The sequence below is a fragment of the Symsagittifera roscoffensis genome, chromosome 3 (genome assembly GCF_963678635.1).
Source record: "Symsagittifera roscoffensis chromosome 3, txSymRosc1.1, whole genome shotgun sequence".
Lineage (NCBI taxonomy): Eukaryota > Metazoa > Xenacoelomorpha > Acoela > Convolutidae > Symsagittifera > Symsagittifera roscoffensis.
This window is the reverse complement of record NC_087064.1, coordinates 15,036,732-15,058,211: the sequence shown is the minus strand read 5'-3', so window position 1 is coordinate 15,058,211 and position 21,480 is coordinate 15,036,732. Positions and strand designations below refer to the sequence as shown.

Sequence of the window (21,480 nt, the reverse complement as noted above, 5' to 3'; positions counted from 1 at the left end):
GTTTCAAACTTTCCTTTAACCCGGTTGGAAAGGAATTATATACTAAACCAAACTAACCAACGCAGCTTACTAAACACCACAAATCATAAAATAACAGCATGACTAAGAAAAGAAAACCAACGGTACCCAAACCGGATTAACCCAGTTTAAAACTGGATAATTTATTCTTTTGAAGACTATTATAAAGTCTAAGAAAGAAATCATAAAACACAAAAAAAGTCGAAAGACAAACCCATAACAAAAACAAATTTGATTTTTGAAAAAAGGACACAACCAAAGGAACATAAGAAAGACCAACATAAAACCAACATAAAACGTTATCACATAACAGGACCTCTCAAAGAAACCGCACGAAATCATACTCCCACTCCTGGCCTAACCCACCAGAGAGGAGGTCCTGAGCATGCTCTATAGCCGGCCTAACCCACCGCGCTACATCCACGCTTTGTGACCACACTTCTATTTTTAATAAGAGCTACTCAAGGATGAGTAACTCTTCAAAATAACCGAACTAAAACAAAATGCTTTTGTGAAAACAACTAACTAAATTCATAATTAAAAAACTGAACTAATAAAAATTTTATACAATGTAAATTATACCTTGCAGTATATAGATCAGCACACAACAACAAAGACGAACATCCAAAGACAAAATGACCCCACTACACTCGAACAAGAATGGCTAACCACAACCGATATGCCGTCCACAATCACAACTCAAAGGATTTAGAGTACGACTTGACTTCGCAGAAAAGGACTTCATTGAACTAGACCAATGACCACCTCGATGTTCAAGTATACGTACAGATCCGAGTTATAAGACATCCCCTCCACGCACAATCTCCACGCCATTCCCAGACGAGGTTGAACACAAAACAAGTTCTCTACATAATACAGAAAAACCCGTCATAGCAAACCATTTTGAAATCAGATTGATTTCATTGGGAAACACAGTCGTTGTCACAAGAAGACACAACGATTGATGCCCCTAACTCCAGCGTCCTGGAACTTCTCTAACAAGAGGAGCCGGACAAGAATACGATGTTCGCCAAATACAAACGTTCATCATCCATCCTTTGAATTGCAGAAAGATAATTCTAAAAAACTCTGTAAAACCCGGATGGGTGGAACCTGATCTAAACTACATTTTATGATTGGATAAATTAGAAATTTTACCACTGTAAAGTATTTAATATTAACCAATCATGATCCATCTAACTAACAACCCACTTATTTGTAAGTGCTGAAATTACTTGTAATTTCAGCACCAGAGAGATTTGAATTTAACTTAGAAATTAGTTGTCTCTCCCAGAGAACTTCAGCAGCCGCGACAAACCAGTATACCCTAGATCTATTGAGCCTAGCAGAGACTAGTTAAACACCCTGAGACTAGAAAGTATAAGAGTAAGATTAGGATCGGTATTAGACTAAGAAGTTGCACGAATCTATCCGGCCGAAAATAAGATAGCGTGACGAGCAGACGGTGTACCCTATCCAAAATTACTCTATGAGTTAACCACATAGGTCATAACTCATTGAACTTGAAAAAAAATCAAAATAAAACCGCGAAAAAGCAAATTTAAGCGTGAACAAAAGTAAAACTATGATTTTTCCTTACAAAAAAAAACAAAAAAAAACATCACACTGGAACTCTCCCAAGTCAAATCAAGGTTTTAACCAAGAAAAAGGCTTAAACGTTTACATCGTTTCCTTTTTTTGTTGAATAGCGTGAGTTGCTTTCCATTCAATTAATGACTTAAAAACAATTTTCTTTTTAAGATTTCTCCCTGTAATGAAAAACAATAGATTCTCAATATAATATGAGTTTGAAAACTTTTTGTTCAAAAAAGGTATCGAGGCTGGCATACTTCCTCAAATAAGACTTATAAAAAAAATAATTATAAAAAGCAAATGCTTGAGTGTTTTTTGAAAATTAACTCAATTTTTCAAGATGCCTAGAGTTTTTTCATGCTATCAATAAAAACTTTTAGTGCTACTAAATTATATTTAAGAGCAGTGATTAAATTTTAAGAACCCATGAGTTTTGTGTAACCTTTTGATGAGCTGGGTAACAAATTGAAAAATAATTATGAAGTTTGACTATTCCATTACAAAAACCGTTCAAAACTAAACTGAACAAAAAGGATACCGAAAACAGAAAATAATCTATGCGGTTTGCCGTTGTAATCGCTCCTACTTTAAAAAAAATGGAATACTAGTGCTTGGTGGGTGTTTTTCGTCTTACAAAATTTAAAAGGATTTCTTACATCAGCTGAAAACTATTGAAACCTTGTGCTCAATTTTGAGAAAATGTTTCTCCGGCTATCATGTTTTAAATAAAACTTTGGAGTTTCAAAATTCCAAATTTCTTAATTCCTTCTGTTTTTCAGGTTGCATCGCAAAGGCTGGAAAATTGTTGCCATTCACGCCGTTCGCAACCCTTTTGATATAATAGTAACGAGGGCCGAGCAGAAAACTGGACCAAAAGTGATCAAATTTAATCATCTAAAGACTGGCAACATCAACTGGGCTAGCGTAAACATAGCCTCCAAATTAGTGGCGGAGATCGAAGGCTTCAAAAAGTTCGTTCTGTCTTTGCTCTCAAATGGGTCGGCTAAGGTTGCTAGTTCGAAGGACATCGACAATTTAATTGAGAATTCCGAAAAAATAACTGAAACATGGTATGTTATTCACACCCTGGCACATGAGCCGAACACCACCAATTACCATCCCTACCAAAACAAGGCCAGCTTTTTTGGCGCAACCATTTTCACCTGAAGCCGAATAGCCTTGAGGTAGGAGTCAATATCGCACCATTTGCGATGCAAAAATTGTACGTCAAGAAAAAGTTATCAAACAATCAGACTACAAAATTGTTGGAGAAACATTTTAAAAAATTATCAAAGCAACAAAATCGGCCGGCCTCCAACTTACTTTTAAAACCTGCCTGCTATTCATCGAAGTCTTCTGACGAAGACACGCAATCAAACCATTGGTAAACTGCATTGCTGAAAGAACCAAAAACTACTAACTCTGATATACTTTTCAAATAAGTAAGTGAAAGACAAAAATACCGAACAATATGATTCAATTTTTGAGAAGCCTAGACAAATTTGATTAGAATTACAACAAATGTGATCCGAACAAAATTTTGAACAGTACTTTTGAAAATAGTCTGAATAGTCTGAACAGAAAAGTGATCTGAACAGTACTTTTCAAAACAATATGGGCTAAAAAGCAATGAGAACATATTTTCACTTAGTGTATTTTCAAATAGAAAAAGAAAAAAACTGCGAAAGCACATACACTAAATTAGCTACACCAAAAAGTTGATAAAAACAGATGATTGAACAATCAAAAGCATAAATAGTTACAACCAAAAATATTGTGCAAACAGAAAACAAAAAATAAATTAAATTCAATTTTTTTTAACTTCCAAAAAAAAATTCGAAAATTTCTAAATTTTTTCATATTCAAAGTTTTCACTCTTATTATGAAGGGTTTGGGAAAAGAATTTTGCTTTGCCTAAATTATTTTGTCAGACTTCAACCATTCTTATAAAAACGAACAAAAAGTAATTGAAAAAACTTTCGGAAAGTGAGCCGACGGAATTAAAGCCGACACCCAAGTGCCGAAAAAATATCAAAATTTTTTGGCACAAAAAACACTTTCAAATGAACCTATGACAGGCACTCAAGGCTTCTACCTAACATGAACATAGTACATTTACCTATGCAGTAAAACACGTGCGATTACAATTCACGTGCGACTTCTGAGGAAAAAGTTGTTTTCGGGGAAAAAAGTCTAGCACCTGGTTGCATTACCCTTGCGATGATAAAATGATATAGTGAAACAAAAAAAAGGTTATGAGATCCTCTTGCAACTTAGGTATTTAGCATGTGGTAAGGCGGTTAGTTTAATATGTAATCAATCCCCTACCATGGCAATGATAGTGTGTCAAGACGATCTCTCATTTGACCTCTCGCTTCAAGTCTACCATAGCCTGACCAATTTCGACTGCAATAGTAGTACCACGTGAAAAATTAGGCTAAAAAAAACACCTTGGGTCGCACAAAAAGCTTTTCTCAACAAAAAACTCAGCTTGGAATGTGTGGAAAGAAGAGAAACGGACTACGCTTAGACAGGCTGCAAATCATTGATATTATTCTAACAGGTCAGAACAACTGATTATACTATCCAATAAATGGATTATAATATCTAAAAGATAGAATATTTGCAGTCTGAAATTAATATCTAAAAGATAGAATATTTGCAGTCTGAAATCTGTATGAAATCCCCTAGAATCAGCATAGTATCGATTTTGCTGTTTAAAAAATGAATCGCAATTGTCTGCAAGATGAATTGCCTAAAAAAGATATTTTGACGACGGATTTTGTTCACAAAAACTGATCTTTTCCATTCCCACCACTACGTTTGAAATCAAATTTGAAAAATCATTTTAACGTTGTCATGATGCAGAAAAATTTTCATACTTCAGTTCTTCATACTTTAGATTATAACTACCCGCATTTAGCTCAAATATCACGTGAAGTAATTAAGAAAATGTAAAATTTGAAATGTGGGGTGAAAATGGAAAAACCACACACTACCAAAAACTTTTACTAAAAAAAACCTCTCATTGTTTTAGCGAACTAAAGACACTTGGAACGAGTTGCATACCGCAAACCATAATTTTCATGAGATTCCTCTAATATTTTGCAACCTAAGGGCTCGCGTTGAGGAAAAGGTCAATTTTTTTCAATTTCAATTTCTAGAACTGACCATTTCAATTTTGTGAAAATAATCAAAAAAATTGCAAAAATCTTTGCAACAACTATTTGGGCTCTTTTTCTCCCCCCCCCCCCCTACCAACTCACATAAGCATCAATTTTATGGTGTATCGGGGGGATGGGGTTGTGAGGTTAAGTATGAAGATCATGTTTGTCATTGCCCAATTGGAAATTGTTTGTCATTGCCCAATTGGTTAACCTGCTATTTTTTGTAACTATCGAACAATGGGAAGAACAAACTCTGTTTTGCAAAAATTAGCAGATGAGGGTAAAAGGCAGAAATACAAGTGAAGTGTTTCATTTAAAAAGACAGTTATCTACAACTGCTTTCAATGGTTTCTTTTCTAGTAAAAAAATTGGCACTAAAAATTAACCGAAAACCAACATTTTGTTTTTATTTTAGCTTTATCATATTAACTGGTGTGCAAAAACATAGCCTGATATGCAAAACATAGTCAGCAGACAGTTTGAAACAAATCATTGATGGCAAGGAAACAGATTAAAAAATACATACTTATTTTCTAAAATACTCCAACTTTTCCTTAACAAAATAGAAAAAAATAATAATAACTTTTATTTGAGAGTGAACTACGTAATTGGACTCTTAAAAACTCCGGCTCTTTTCCAGTTCCCCCCCTTTCAAATTCAATTTTGAAAAGTCTATTTAACGTTGTCACAATGCAATGAAATTTGGCGTTGTGAACGAATCGACAATTCTGAACAGATTTGTTCTTCCTACTTTACAGCGTAACATCACGCATTTAGCCGTAATAACACGTAAAACAAACATAAAACTCGGTATTTTGAAAGGGGGGGAAACTGGAAAAGAGCCAAAACTCCAAACATATCACTTCAATAGGCCTAATATTTGTGAAATGAGAAAGGATTTATATAAAGCACCCTGTTTATTCTGTATAGAAAACGAATATGATTTGTATAAAAGTTGAATATAGACAGTCGATAATGGAATCTAAGACAAAGTTTTCGATTGTCCATAATGGAGATCAAAAATGGAGTTTAGTAACTATTGAATCAATTCACTCAACTATAGAACGCAATCAACTTGATATTTAATAAACAGTTTAAATTGTTGTTTAAAAAAGTTATCTTTTCCAAACTGTGTATTTTATTTGCAGTAATTGGTTGCAAACTTAGTTTTGCCAACGCCGGTACGTAAAAAGCAGAATTGAACAACACGGTCATTTAGTCTAAATATTTGAGCGCATGTTTTAATTTTCATACTTTTTTTTGAGTTTTTCATTGCAAATATGTAAACTAACTCATCAAATTATCACCCAGTCGAATGTGACCTTTTGATCAATAAATTAAGTTTGACAAAACATGAAAACATAGCCAACTGACAGTTGGAAAAGAGTCCATGAACGCAAGTAAACGGATAAAAACTCACTTGTTTTTGGAAAAAATCTCAACCCTTGAATTTCAGAGAAAAAAAACAGATGCCTTTAAAGCTCTTTGTATTTCTAGAACAATTTATGATTGGTAATTTTTTGATTAAATTATCCCAATTTGAGAAATCTGTTTGTATTTACCGAAGGCTCTTTTTCCTACCTTCACCTCATATAAGCATCAATTTAAGAGGATAGCAAGGGGTTTTACAAGATTAAGTGGCTCGTTTCCAGTCCCCCCCCTTTGTTTTTTTTTCTAAATTTCAGTTGTGAAAAAGTACTTAAAATTGTTTTTCACGTTATAAACTGCAACAAAACGTGTCAGCGTGAACAAATTTTGACAACATTTTTTACATGCAAAATGCCGTGTGAACAATTTTTGAGCAGCCTAATTAGGGGTGAGAAACTGGAAAAGAGCCGGTTAAGTATGAGACCAAATGTGTTTGAAATGATCACATACCAATTTTTGTAACAATTGGACAATGTGCACAGAAAAATTACGGCTCGTTTTCTGTTCCCCCACCTGCAAATTTTTACAGCTAAAAAGGTTGTTCTGTTATCCAATTTTTATAAAAATTGACATGCGAACTAACTAAGCCATGACAAATATATTTGGTTTTCATATCTACCCTTGTAAAACTGCTAGTTACACCATAAAATCGATGATCATGCGAGGTGGGGCGAGGTAGGAAAAAGAACCAAAATTACATATAACATTTCAAAGGTGAGGAAAAAATAAAAGAGCCTTACCGAGTGGCCGACGACAACACGTGGGAAAACACCCTTTGAATTGAAAAAAATATATATCATTAAAGCCATGAGCGATTAAGTTTAAAACTTCGCAACTCGAAAATAGCCAGAAAACTATTCCAAATCTGGGATAACTAGCTTACTTGACGGAAGGTATGAAGTTGCTGCTTGCATATGACCTTGCCGAAACGCTGGTAGTCTCGTCTTTCATCTCCAAATCCGAGTCGGCCATGAAATCTTCCAGCTGGATACTCTTATCTTCCGCCAAAGTTGCAGTACTGCTGTACACAGTGTCCAGAGAATCTTCCTCAAAATCTGGTTTAGTGTCTTCATTATTGTTTTCTGATACTGTAAGGCAAATTTTCTAGTTTTCCAATTTTTATCAACATTACACCAGAGCAATATTTGGAACAAAACAAGCCATGAAAAACAGGTGTTTTTAACTTCTTAAATAGATAGGGCCAGACTTCAGAGGTTTTTTTTTTTACTTCGCTATGAAAAACTGCGGGCTGTTTTTCAGTCCCCTTTATCTTTTTTTAGTTCAATTTACGAACGCCCGCGTAACGTTTTTTTTATGTTCTAGTTGAAACTCAATATAAGCGTGAACAATTGAGCAGGTTTTTACACTCCCTTACTGCATTTTGTCTTAAGTGCAAACTTTTAACAAATTAATTTTCTAACTTTGTGTGGGGTTGGGAAACTGGAAAAGAGCCCAATTGCGCTCCTAGAAAATACTAAATGTCAAAACGGAATTTTGAAAAACCGAAAACCAGCCTTTATTTGTCAAAATTTCGTTGTTTTTCACATTATTCTGTTCTATTTCCAAACTGTCGAATTTGTCGACAATAGTTTCGCACGACTGGTTTCCTTTGTCGACTAATTGATCTGTCGGCTTTGACTCCTCGCTTTCGATGATCTCTTTATATTGTTCTTTCAGGTGATCCTCTAACACTTCATAATATTTCGGACTTTTCAGATCGAATTCGTAATCTAGCGAAGCCTCGCCTTGTTTTCTCGTGACATCTTTCTCGGATCCTTGAAAAAATAAGAAACCTTCAGCTGAATTTATATAAATATTGCTCCTAAGGAAAAAACTCTCAAAATTTGGTTTTTCGGGCCCAGCTATTTTGTTTTTCATATTTCTTACTATATTTCATCGCAAAGTTTACAGATCAAAAATAAAAATCCAAAATAAACATTTTTATAAGTTGAGCAGCCTGCTTCGATAGTAAGCAATAAAAAGCAAGGCTCTTTTCCAGTTCCCCCCCCTTTGAATTTCAATTTTGAAAAGTCTATTTAACGTTGTCATAATGCAATGAAATTTGGCGTGGTGAACAAATCGACAATTCTGAACAGATTTGTTCTTCATACTTTACAGCGTAACATCACGCATTTAGCCGTAATAACACGTAAAACAAACATAAAACTCGGTATTTTGAAAGGGGGAACTGGAAAAGAGCCCAAAAAGCAATAGCGGATCTATTGTACTTGAGCCTTTGTTCGTTCCGGGGTCGACGAAGTCTCCGTAAGGCACAGTCCCGAAAAGTGAACTGATTTGGTCGGTGTGTGCATGTTGGCTTTTTCTCGTCCTCGGAATATTCATAAACCGTTTGTTCGTCAAATGGTCAATGCTCTCTTGCGGCTGCATGTTCTATCCAAAGATTCTTCTGTCTTTTGTATACAGTAAATGCAATAGGGATCTGAGAGCTCTTTTTAAACTCAAAAATTAAAATTTGATTCCCGAATAAAATAATCACAAGCTTTACAAAATTCACTAGTATTTCCTTGTTGCAAAACGTATGACTACCAAATTAAATTTGAATTGCTTACTATTAATGCTGACGAGAAGGCTAAAAAAATGAAGAAAAAAAATTAAAAAGCCCAAAAAAATTACTTCTGGAATTGCTTAATTTTTTTAAAAAGAGCTGAAACGCCATATTGACAGACCTGTTTCTAGGTACTGAATTTACTATTAAGACTGGAAAATGATGATGACCTGATCTCAGCTTTGTAGATATGTTGATTTTAACACGTGAACAAATATAATTCAAATTAGCACGGGCATCAATCAAAAAGTGACTCATCCAAAATGTTTGATGAGAACTAATTGCCACATGTAACAAAGATCAGCTTAACACACTCATTCCTTGAACCAAGCAGTAATTACAAATCGTTCCGTTAAAAATCGAAATTTTTTAGTTTTTTAAGAAAATGATTTCGCAACACCCGGACGCTCCGGGGCGGCGACTTAGCATATCGCTGAAATACACCGGCCCACAAAGTAAAGAGGAGGGTGAGAAACTTTTCAAAGATGCAAACAAAAAACGACTGGCGTTCCAAGGTTGTCGCATTTTCCGACTTTGCTCTCGAGAGAAAACAGACGATGACCGAGCCGAGTCGATCCGGAAATACCTGCGTGCCGCGCATCATTTTATGAACGCGAACGAGTGGGAAAAGGCGGGAGAGTCGTACGAGAACTGTGCTCGGCTGCAGGAAATGGGAAACGAGATGGAAACAATTGACGCTGCGGGAAGCTATGCCAGTGCTGCACTATGTTACAAACAGGATAAATGCATAAAAGAGAAAAACGGTCAGCAACCTACGAATCGAAGCAATCGGTCGGTGTCGACGGTTATGGAAAGAATTAGACTCCCGAGTATAGACGAAAGCAAACTAAACCCTATAGACACGTCACTTAGCCGGTTAGCTCATATGCAGATGGATTACAAAAACTACGAAAAAGCGAAAGCCAATTTCGAAAAACTGGCAGTTGGGTTGTACACAGATGAATCAAACGAAGACCACGCAGATAACTTCTTTTTCAAAGCGGCTATGTGCGCTCTTGCTCATAACCCTGAACTCGCATTAGAATCTGTTAAAAGATATTTCGAAATGAGACCAAACTTACAAGAAACGCAACAGTTTGCATTGTGGTTCGAGTTATTTAGAAGTTTGCATTCAAAAGACCAAGAGCAGTTTAGTCAACTCATCGACGATAATCGGGAGGCAAAAATATGGGTGCAGAAAATTATTGCGGACTTGTGCAACCAGTTGCACTTTACAGGGATGTACTTAGCAATAGCTCTATTTCTTCCCCCCCCCCCCCACCTGCAAATTTTTACATGTAAATTTGATGCCGCAATAGCTCTATTTCTTTTCATGATTGCGCAACAAATCTCGATTTTGCTCTTTTTCTTACCCATCCCCGACCCCCAACTGCTAGTGATTTTTCTGTTGACATTGTTTCAAAATTAACATGCAGACTGGTTAAGCCATGACAAACTTATTTGTTCTTCATTCTTAACCATGTAAAACCTCTAGTAACGCCATACAATTGATGCTTATGTGAGGTGCGAAAAAAAGGATAAGATGCCCTCAATTTTTATCTTGAAAGTTTCTTTAGTTTTCCCTCCCAAATTACAAAAGTATCATTTCTCTGATGCGACCAATGATTTTACTAAGTTGTACATGAAGACCAAATAGGTGAAACATACTGATATTCAATGAAATCCGACGTGAGCTCTCTTCTACCAAATCCCCCCGCCACCACCAATTATTATAAGCATCAGTTTTACGGGGTAGCCATTGAGTTTACAAAGTTATATATGAGAACACAATCTTAATTTCACTAGAGGTAGGGGGAGGTTTTATTTTACTGGAGGGGGGCTATAATGGGAAACACCCTAAATGTTTCTGTACTTATGTAATTGATCCATTTGTCAATCTGCATGACGAATGGACAGCGTGAACAAAACTTTTAAATATAAATAAAAAGATTTAAATATTTCAAAATAAAAAGAAGAGACGGAAAAAGAACCGGTCGATTCTTGCTAAGTGTATCTCTTGTCAGATATGGAAGAACAAATTCAGACCCGCAGTCGAAGACAGTCCGTGCAAGGTCTGAAGAACGACCCCTTCTACACGCTGTACAACTAGTGCGTCTCTCAAGACACCGAATTCGGGAAAAATCGAACGAGAAACCTAATCTGGTTAGAGATGGCTCTTTTCCAGTTTCGCTTTCTAAGTTGCGCCTAACTTTTTAAAACATTGCAGCAAAAACAAAAAAAAGCAAATTCTTACCAACAATTTTAAAGTCCTATTTGAACATTTTTGCTACTGGAAAAGAGCCGGAAATAAAAATCATTTTGTATATGATTGATTGTCACTGATGGAAACAAAAAACAATAATTCAAATGTGCTTTAAAAACTCTGTTTTATCTTATCAACATCAGCAGATATTATCATTGCTACTTGGTTTGATTTCTTTTTGATGGCTCTTTTCCAGTTTTAAACAAACTTCGGCTCTTTTCCAGTTCCCCAACCCCCTTTCAAATTCAATTTTGAAAACTTTATTTAACGTTTTCATAATGCAATGAAATTTGGCGTGGTGAACAAATTGACAATTCTGAACAGATTTGTTCTTCATACTTTACAGCGTAACATCACGCATTTAGCCGTAATAACACGTAAATCAAGCATAAAACTCGGTATTTTGAAAGGGGGGAACTGGAAAAGAGTCCAAACTTCGTGACACTGGTAGTAATAAGAAAACAAGACTGCTCGTATCAGAGCGAAGCCCTGAATGTTCCGACTGCCCTTTAACGTCTATGGAGCAGTATTAACATGAAAAATTAAATGAAAAAAAATGCATTTTTTTTAATTTGAGATTTTTCCGATAACCATCCCCCACACGCCATATAAAGTACAAAGTGATAAGATTCGCTCCTAGTAACAAACCAATTAGGAACGTTTTCAGTTTCGCATCCCCTCGTAAAGTTACAAAATAAAACAGTTCAAAAATTGTTCACACGGCATTTTGCATGTTGTAAGTGCTGTACAAGTTTGTTCACCTGTTCACGCTGACACGTTTTAACGCAGTTATTAGCATGAAAAATCATTTTGCATAGACTTTCATATTTTGAATTTTAGAAAATATCAAAGGGGAAGGGACTGGAAAAGAGCCACCTATTAAGGCAAATAAGCTTCTTCAGCTAATTTGGAACGATTTCTAAGACGCATTAAATATCCGCTCACGCATTAATAGCTGGAAAAATATCGCGCGTTAATTGTCCCAAATTGTCCAAAATGGCAATTTTCAAGCCCCCATAACTTTACAAAAAATAATCACAGGTAAAAAAAATATCATAATTTAAGCTTAGAACAACAATTGCTTTCGAATGATATAAAAAAGTTCAGTCAAAAATGGCTAGTTAAAAAATTGAAATTCGTCTGAAGAAAACAACCACCCGAGCATAAACATTCCGTTACTTTCGTTACGAAAGTCGGAACAATAATGAAAACTATAAAATGTAGGCAATATCAAAAATCAAGTGTAAGAATTTGAGTCGTACGAAATTAATACGACCGATTAGCTAGCCTCAATTGGCTCGTTATGCTTTCAGGATTCTGGAGAAAATCTACAAAGCGCGCATAAATTGGTCCAGAGCATGCTAAATAAACAATTTTCAAACTCACAAATTGTTCAACCATTTGCAATTATATGGGCTTCGCACGAACAGGCAACCTCGAAAACTCAAACTTGACCGTGATTGCACTTTTAGACTTTCTTAATGATTAAAAAAACAAGAATATCCTTAACAAGTGAAATTTAAAGTGACACTCGTTTTGCCATTTCAAAAGTGATTGATTTATTTCTGTTCAATTCACAATTCTTGAAGATAAACACTTTTTGGCTAACAGTAACCCAATTAGAGAAAACTGAATCAATGGTTTTTTTTTTCGTTCCGCTGAGAAAATTTTTTGAAAGGCGAAAATTCCTGAATCTACAGAAATATACATTAAAAATAAACCGAACTCGAAACTAACAAGCGTAGACGGTTGATGTACAGTAGCTCACAACGTTCAGACTACAATCTAAGAAAAAAAAACTAAAATATTTTTTCTTCCAAATAGTGTCGTTCATTGAGCGTGGTGTGATGAAATAATTATAAAAAAAAGCGTAGAAAATTAGTAATTTAAGAAAACTTTTTCAGTTAAACAATTCATCACACGAAAGAAAAAAATTCAATAACAATTTCAACAAAATTGTGCAACAATTTAAGTTCAATTTTTTGGCATAATTACCTTTGCCAAAAAAGCGCTAAATAAAGCGTTCAAAACTAGTTTTCATTTTAGTATAATCTTGTTTTTTTTTTCGCTTAAACGACCAATTTTCATTAAACAAACGTTACTCGATAGCTTTACCAGCTCGAAATTAGACTAAAACTCGGAAATTTCGAACCCTGTTTTTCTCGATACTAAGACAAATTATCGCAACTGGTAAAATGGCGTTGGAATCATAACTAAAAGGGCTTCAATGTGATCTAACACACGATTCATTTCGATGTTTGATATTAGTACCTGATTTTGCGAGGAAAAATAACTATAACTCACCTGAATACAAAGTTTCTCCCTATTTTCAATGGTCTGAACAACAATAACTGAAAAGTCTAGCGGGGAAATAACTGCGACCAACTAGAATGATTATTTGACTGCTGTAAAATCTGGTTTGCTAAATAAGTCGTACTTAAGTGTTCAGCAGCATAAGTGCATAAACTTGCGCATGATTAAATCTAGCAAAATGATAATTTTCAAGCCTCCAAAATTTTACAAAAAATGATAGTCATTTTAAAATCTTTTACACATGAGCTGATGCTGTCAATGCCTTCGCGATATATAAAAATGTCTTTCATTATTTCGAAAAAATTTTGAAAAAAAAACTTAGCAAGAATTATGCTACTTTGGTTCGCATGTTTAACTCCGAAAATCCACGCCCACAGTCAAAAAATTTTTCACAAACAATTAAATTAATTCTAATAAGTTATGCAATATTTTGACATCTATTTTCTTGAAACCGATCACACAAATATAGAAAAGAATCTGAATTTTAAGTGATTTACATAGTTTTCAAATGTTCAGTTTTAATAAATCAATCAGCATTTAGCTTGACCGCTCGTTCCTGCTACTAATCCGTGTTTGAACTTCTGGTTCTGGTACTGTTTTCTGTAATTATTTTTCAAATGCAGGGGCGTTCCTCTATTTTGGGGGTTTTGCTGACGATTTTGGCCGTGTCCAAAGCGCTGTATAGTGTATCGATATTTTCCTCCATATTTCTTAGCACAGAGAATCATTTTAAATGCCTCTTTGAAGTGTCGGTTGCATAGGGGATAGATCAACGGGTTCAGGCTACTGAAAATAAGCTCAACATAAAACATTTTGAAGGTGGCCCGCAAATAAGACGACAACCGCTTTTGATGGGACATTAGGACGACGCTACACGAAATTCTCCAATTGCATTTCTGAGAAATATAATTTACTTAAAGCCGAACACTTCAATTTATATGTTTAGACTCTCATTTGTTGTTTTAACGTCATGTCGTCTTAATGTCTTATTTAGTTAGCAACAATTTTGAAGCCTCAATGATTCATTTGTTACAAATTCAGTATGTTGCTATTTAACTCAGAATATAAAATTAAAATTAATTCAAGCATTATGAAAAAAAGTTTCGAGAAAATGCGGAAATCGTAAATTTTTCTCTAACATTCGCTTTTTGAAGAATTAATGGTTTATTCTCAGTAAAATCTTGAATTATGGGGATAATTGAAACAGCCCAATTTTCGATTTTTCCCGGTAAAGTCATTTCACACTGGGAGATGAGGAAAAATTGGACTGGTTGTACTACCAAGAATCAACTCCTACGCCACCTACAAAACACAGAGTTCGTAGTGTTTCAACTTCCGGAAGCAAATCGAAAAGGTCAAGAGGAGATGTGTTGGTACCTGTTTAAGTAACCGAGCCAGATTGAAGCTGTGACCAATTCGTGAGACACACACTCGTTGCAAAGGGTGACCACTTGAAATAGTATGAAGTATGGCAGCCAACACACAATAAAACAGGCAGCTGAAAAAAAAACGAAGTATAAACTAAGAAAGAACTCGAAACCAATAAAAATTAGTACATTCATGTTTGCAAAAAGCTGTCTTTCTCAAATACAGTGAGGGCCATCAGCTCATTTATGCTCAACTATACGCTACTTTTGGTGTTCAAAGGCTTGTTTTTTCCAATTATTCCCAGAAGAAATTCACCATTGTTAAAAGACGAAGTCACATAAAGAATCCAAATGTTAATTCATGAATCATAAGACACTAAACTTGATTCACGAATCGAAAACAAAGCCAATAGACAGTTGCAAAAGAGTCAATGAACGCAAGGAAACAAAGATGGCCTTAAATCTGTTTGAATTAAAAAAAATTATGATTGACACTTTTTTGATTAAAAAATTAATCCAATTTGGGAAAACTGGATCAATAGGTCAACCCTGAAACTCATATTTACTCACCCAAAATTCCCAGTTGCTTCGCGGCTTTGATTTCGCTCGAATGATTGATTACGAACTTGCTACTAACTCCAAACGAGAGAATGGAACTACTCGTATTTCTGCCCGACTTCGATGTTATTTTCTCGCTACTTTGCATCGACACATTGCTATTTCTTGGAGACGGTACTTTCATCGAAAGCTGAGACGTTTTCTGTATAACTTCCGGCTTGTTTTTATCGATTGCTGAAAGGTTGTACTTAGCATCCTTGTTACACGTCTGTAGCGAGTGACTTCTAGATTTCTGATTAGCTGGATGAGCTAAGGGTGGTTTTTGAGGGGAGTTCGTCGCATCTTTTGGAAACTGAACTCTCTTGTTCGCTCGTAAGTAGTCATCCTCAGCTGCGGCTATCTTTTTCAAATTCGTATCTAATGCAGCTGAAACTACTGTAGTTTGTTTCACAAGTTCGTTCAAGGTCGTTTTCTGTCCTACTGCCATCTGAGAATTTTTCCTGCAAAGATTTCATGAATAAATACCAGCCAGCAGATGTCTGTTTAAGCGCGATTTTTCAGCAAAATACAGCACAGAACTAGAGTACCTTTAAAAAAGTTCGAGGAAAAATAGAAAACATTATTAAATGACAAACATGGCTTATAATTCTAAAGCAGTTTTAATGGTCATCTAATCCACAACAGTGATACTTTTTCAATCATGCGTTTGAAACATGTAAAAGTGATTATGTAATCCATAATTTTCTCCACAACGAAACAGCATATTACTCTTGCATAGCAATTTCTCGCTTATTTATAACTAGTTCAATTACGCCGAAACAACAAATTTTTCTAGTTAACTCGCCTGATAAGTCCGAATATCTTGATGTACGTGAATATAATCAAAGACAGTGGGATCCAGAAATTGAATAGACTGGTGATGAACTTGAACGTTGTGTCCAGGTGGAACTCAGTCTCGCACTCGTAATTTCCTGTAATTAGCTTGTCACCTCCCCTGAACACGTGATGGTATCCATAGATCGGTAAAATCCATGTGAAAGACAGAATCCATACTGCAGCGATGATAATAAATGCTCTTCTTTTCGTGCGCTCCTTGAGATAAGCAAGAGGAGACCGAATAGAGAGATATCTAAAGAAAAGAATACAGGATTTATAACTACCACAGAGGCGAAGCGGAGCTACGCAACACTAGCGATACAACACAAAGATTTAAAAAAAAACATATGTCATTAAAAACATTAAAAAACAATTAAAAAATAAATGTTGGAAAAAACTCGGTGAAGCCAAATTTCTATGTCTAGATAAAAAACAAATAGCGGTCCAGCTAAAGCTGAAGTTGAACGAACTTGTTAAACTGATGCGGCACGAAAAATGTGATTTTACAAATTGGACTAAAATAGGTGAGCAGAGAAATTTTTTTTTGAGATTATCATTTTTCCTAAGAAGATAACATTTCTCTTACAAAAAAATTCTGAAGGAACCATTATTGCAACCAGTTCTTTCAGTTGAACTTTCATCTCCGAATTGATTGTGTAAAATAAGAAATTTCAAAAAGTTTCTAAACAACGGTCAAAAGTTCTAAAGAACGGTCAGAAGGATTCCAAAATCCATGACTTTTCCCGGCAAAGTTTGTGGCCGCTTAAGCAGAGAAGATTCCCAAGACCAGGTTTCTCGATTGAACACAACCTATGAATTGGCGGGGTAGTTTTCGCCTAAAGTCAAAAAATTTGCAAAAAAATTGTCAAAGTTTCAAAAATTCGACAAGTTTGAAGGCCATGACTTTTTTCTTAAACGAACTGGGCATAGCCAGTTATAAAACTAGGCTATTATAAACTAGTTATGATGCTAGTGACAACTAAGCCGACAACAGATAAGCAGAGAAATATTTGGTCGACAATTTTAATTGAAACAAAATATTTTCCGCTTGAAAAAAAAAAACAGATCGAGGCCAGATTCGACCCCGGAAACTTTACCGTCCCAGGCATATTCATTACCTTCAGGCTACATTGGCCGGGAACGCATGTCTGAAGTTTGAAGTGATTATGAACCAAGATACAAGTGATTCTGTTAAACAGGTTGTTAATCCGAAAAAAAGCATATTCCAGTTTGATAATGCTTGCAAATCGCAAGCGTAAAAATATAAGTCAAACATTGTAAAATCACTCTCTTCCGAAAATTTTAAAGTTAATGAAACGTCACCAAATTATTCGATCATTTTGTTGTCCACGCTAACAGGCGGCAAAAATGGCGATATTTAATTAATATGTACCATCGGTAAGGTTAGTTAACTTCGACTCTTTTTCATTATAGACTCCCAGCAAACAATCCTCACGCCCCTCAATGCAAAAATTCTAATGTGAAATTTTTATTGGCGGGAGTATAATTTTTGGTAAGGCAGGGCAGGGGAGTATGTTTTAGTGAGAAAGAGCCTTAAGCTCATCATTAATGAGGGAGGCGGAGCAATAAGCAGATTGGTCTAAGAGCAGAGAGGGTCCAAGAGCAAAAAAACAGAAAAATATTAAGTTCTATTGATTTATACGGGCTAATTGATAAAACAATTGCTAGACTCGTCAATAATACCAAGAAACTTACACTGAAGCTGTAATTACATTGTTGCACTTTTTCGTTGCTAGTTTCATCTTTTTCTTTCATATTGCAGTTTTATCTGTTCTCGTCAGTTCTTGTGATTTTTTGAGTTTGTGCTTTTTATCTGTACATTCTATTGCTTTTTTTCAGATTTTACTGATGATGAGTTTTTGACGAAAATGTTTTATGCAACATTGATGTTTGAAGTTTTTAATTGAAAATTTTTCAATTAAAATCTCGATTAAATATTCAAATTATGCATTAAATATGTTTCTTTGGTACTATTGACAGTTGTTATACTTAATTTACCGATTAGCTTACAAAAGATAAAATTTTGCTGTTTTTCTGCTCTTGGACCATAATTGTGTTCAATCGAGACCATTATTGATTGGCCACCATAAATGAGTTACCTGTCGACTGAGAGAACCGTCAAGTTTAAAATAGACGCGGTGCACATGACGTAGTCCACGGAGAGCCATATTTGGCAGATCATACTGGGAAGAACCCATCTGCTGTCCGATAGAAAGAATACTCCAGAGAGTGGGAACACAATGAGCCCAACGACACAATCGGCCACAGAGAGAGACAATATAAAGTAGTTATTGACCTGAAAGAGGCAAAATTATGTATTAAATTTTGGAGATCATCATTGATGTCGAAGTTTCTCACCTCTTGCTTTTCCAGTCAGACTAAAGGAGGCTTATAAAAACAACAAAAAAGGAACTAGATTAGCTGGTCGCTGTGAAGTGACACAGGGCTTTCCTACTACTTTTCAGTTCTACCACGCGAGAGGAATTAAGGAGCGAGGAGTTGCCCCTAAAGTTGCAGTCTATCTATGGACATAGCTAAAAAACTAAATTGAATTAAGATTCAATTAACATTCAAGATTGAACAGATATCATATGTTAACCAGAATGGCCAGCATTTTTTGTTGACACTGAAAACTTACTCCCAAAATATTTTTAGTTTTGTGTTCAAAAATGTACCTGTCCAAATCAAAATTTGACTCAAAACAAATTCATTTAAATTCAAGACCAATTCATTAAAAATCTTTTAATTGATTTAGGGGTTAAAAGCACTTATATTTTAAATGAATAAAAATTGTCCGGAAGACAATATAAACCTGTTCGTGGGAGAAATTATCGATGGAGCCAGAATCGAAACCACATCATCGATGGAACCAAAATCAAACCAACACCAATGATGCAAGAGAAACAATTGAAAACACTGCTCTAGATCCAGATGAAACTAACATCTCTTGACAATCAGTCCCATAGGTTCCAAAATAAAAAAGCAGTCGCATAAGTTCCAAATCTTTTCAATTGGTCGAAAGACTAAATTAGCCGAGTCTCGGTTTAAGGTCGCCAGTGCCACGCGCGCGTCGCCGCTTGGCGGCGATAACCGGCTCTAAATTTCGCATACAGTCGGGTGGCAAGCTCGCAACACGTTCGTGGCAAGCTCGCAATTTGATGGCAAGCTCGCAACACGTTGGTGCGGCTGCGGCGGTCACTAATCTGCAGCTTGAGTTTATGCTGGTTGAACAGTAAACAATCAATCCATAAATTCGTTGGCTCAAATTTCAACCAATGTAACATTCGTCTACTGCAGTCACACATGAGGCTTAAGAAAAATAGGCCCTATAACCATTGGCTCAAGAGTCAGGGACACTATCTCTTGTGTTTTTGTACCTCAAATCAGTCGGAGCCAATTCGGTTCGCTTGTGACATGAGACTACGACCCGTTACAGCTTAAAGGCTACTACTAAAATATCCCCCCACTCTAGAATTAGAAACGTCCCCATACTTAGGTCTCTAGATACCCAAAATACATGAACGCCATTAAAAACCGGGTCGGAACAATCCGTTAAGTTACTTTTTATTAGACAGTGGAACTTTGATCCATTTCAGATGGATCAACCTAAAACTCGCCTTACCTCAACATAACAATTGTAAAACACACTCTAAAAATTTAAATTAGTACTCACATTGTAGCACGCTCAAGAACCAGGAAGTAAATAAGTCGGTGAGCAACTCAAGAATCAATAAAGTAACTAAAATGAGTTTAATGTTAGTCAGTTTTAATAACAAGAACAAGTTTTTTCTCTAGACTGTAAGTTCTCGTGAACCATTGGGACACTCTAGCTGTCCACCTTTCCACCGAAGGTTCACTCTAGTCCAGTTTAGAATAATACTCCAATCACAACAATCCAGTTCGTGGGAATGCGCTCGTCTCTCTTCTAGATGGGACAGCTCTACTCCGGATTATTATCGCTACTGAAATTGCGATTAGCAATTTCCAACTGATTTTCTAGCAACTTTCCCGCGATTGTCACTCGATCGTTCTGACTTCTCTTTTCTGATTTTCAGTTATCGCGAGAAAATCGTGCATGACAGGTTCCATTCGAAATTTTGAAAAATTAAATTTCACTCCAAAATTAAGTGCTTTTTGCTTCTCTCGAGGTCAAACTTCCAAATATGACCGACTGGCACATACTCCCCGGACTCGAGATCTGTAACATTCGTCTACTACAGTCACACATGAGGCTTAAGAAAAATAGGCCCTATAACCACTGGCTCAAGGGTCAGGGACACTATCTCTTGTGTTTTCCCACCTCAAGAACGGTCGGAGCCAGTTCGGTTCGCTTGTGACATGAGACTACGACCCGTTACAGCTTAAAGGCTACTACTAAAATATCCCCCCACTCTAGAATTAAGAACGTCCCCATACTTAGGTCTCTAGATACCCAAAATACATGAACGCCGTTAAAAACCGGGTTGGAACAATCCGTTAGGTTACTTTTTATTAGACAGTGTGACCTTGATCCATTTCAGATGGATCAACCTAAAACTCGCCTTACCTCAACATAACAATCATAAAACACACTCTAGAAATTTAAATTAAGGACTCACATGTTGATGCGCTCAAGCACAGGAAGTAATTAAATGGGTGAGCAACTCTAGAATTAACTAAGGTAACTAGATAAGTTCAATGTTTATCAGTTTGAATGGTAAGGGTAAGTTTGAACTCACGAACGAAGTTTTATGTGGACCATTGGGACACTCAAGCTGTCCACCCTTCCGTCGAAGGTTCACTCTGGTCCAGTTCGAATAATTGCTCTCTCGGGAATACTCTGTCTTCTATTTCAGATAGGACAGCTCTACTCTTGTTCACTATGATGGAAATTGCGAATAGCAATTTCCCACTCGTTTTTTTCTGACAACTTTCCCGCAATTGTTCTAAAATTGTTCTCTTTTCCTTTTTTGATTTTCAGTTCTCGCGAGAAAATCGTGCATGACATGTTCCATTCGAAAATTTAAAAATTTAAATTTCACTCCAAAATCAAGTGTTTTCTGCTCTTCTCAAGGTCAAACTTCCAAATATGACCGACTGGCACATACTCCCCGGACTTGAGATCGATGTCCTCATCGCGCGCTGTCTTCTGCCAGTGAGTCCCAGAAAAACCGAGTGTTGCTCAAGATACAGTGCCAGTGGTCATTTACAGAAGTTTGCAGCAGATTTAAGATTATCTACACCCCAAAATTCACGACCATTTAAAATTTTCACACTATTGCTAAACAGCAACCAAAATCTGCATTTACCTGCACCTTTGAATTTTCGCTT

At 35.9% G+C, this 21,480-nt stretch overlaps 4 protein-coding genes across 8 annotated transcripts in view; 1 reads left to right on the top strand and 3 right to left on the bottom strand.

The window, feature by feature from the left end:
- LOC134842397 (integrator complex subunit 11-like) overlaps nucleotides 1-21,480 on the bottom strand; it is a 546,173-nt gene that overhangs the window by 374,530 nt on the left and 150,163 nt on the right. The window lies entirely within an intron of this gene.
- Nucleotides 1-21,480, bottom strand: part of LOC134842399 (ubiquitin carboxyl-terminal hydrolase isozyme L5-like) — a 445,222-nt gene that overhangs the window by 387,072 nt on the left and 36,670 nt on the right. The gene's annotated exons all lie outside the window — the stretch shown is intronic.
- On the top strand, nucleotides 9,158-10,882 carry LOC134841586 (alpha-soluble NSF attachment protein-like). The gene is made up of 2 exons (XM_063857616.1): nucleotides 9,158-9,896; nucleotides 10,797-10,882. Exons 1-2 carry the CDS (start codon nucleotides 9,158-9,160, stop codon nucleotides 10,880-10,882), a joined length of 825 nt encoding a protein of 274 aa, XP_063713686.1.
- Nucleotides 13,767-21,480, bottom strand: part of LOC134842398 (5-hydroxytryptamine receptor 2B-like) — a 90,427-nt gene continuing 82,713 nt past the window's right edge. For 2 of the 4 annotated variants that reach the window (XM_063858715.1, XM_063858717.1), the window contains exons 2-6: nucleotides 18,270-18,466; nucleotides 16,118-16,402; nucleotides 15,286-15,773; nucleotides 14,726-14,846; nucleotides 13,767-14,134 (exon numbers count right to left, since the gene is read on the bottom strand). In XM_063858715.1, the coding sequence (XP_063714785.1) occupies nucleotides 13,879-14,134; nucleotides 14,726-14,846; nucleotides 15,286-15,773; nucleotides 16,118-16,402; nucleotides 18,270-18,466 (1,347 nt within the window). In that variant the 3' untranslated portion in view covers nucleotides 13,767-13,878. Of the gene's footprint in view, nucleotides 14,135-14,725; nucleotides 14,847-15,285; nucleotides 15,774-16,117; nucleotides 16,403-18,269; nucleotides 18,467-18,528; nucleotides 19,342-19,843; nucleotides 19,931-21,480 lie in introns of those variants that run through there. The other 2 variants (XM_063858719.1, XM_063858718.1) reach the window with 2 other exon arrangements.

Coding starts and splice junctions, on each gene's coding strand:
- LOC134841586 (XM_063857616.1), top strand. CDS start 9,158: ATGATTTCGCAACACCCGGACGCTCCGGGGCGGCGACTTAGCATATCG. Junction 9,897..10,796: donor GTGGTTCGAGTTATTTAGAA/GTTTGCATTCAA, acceptor ATCTCTTGTCAG/ATATGGAAGAACAAATTCAG.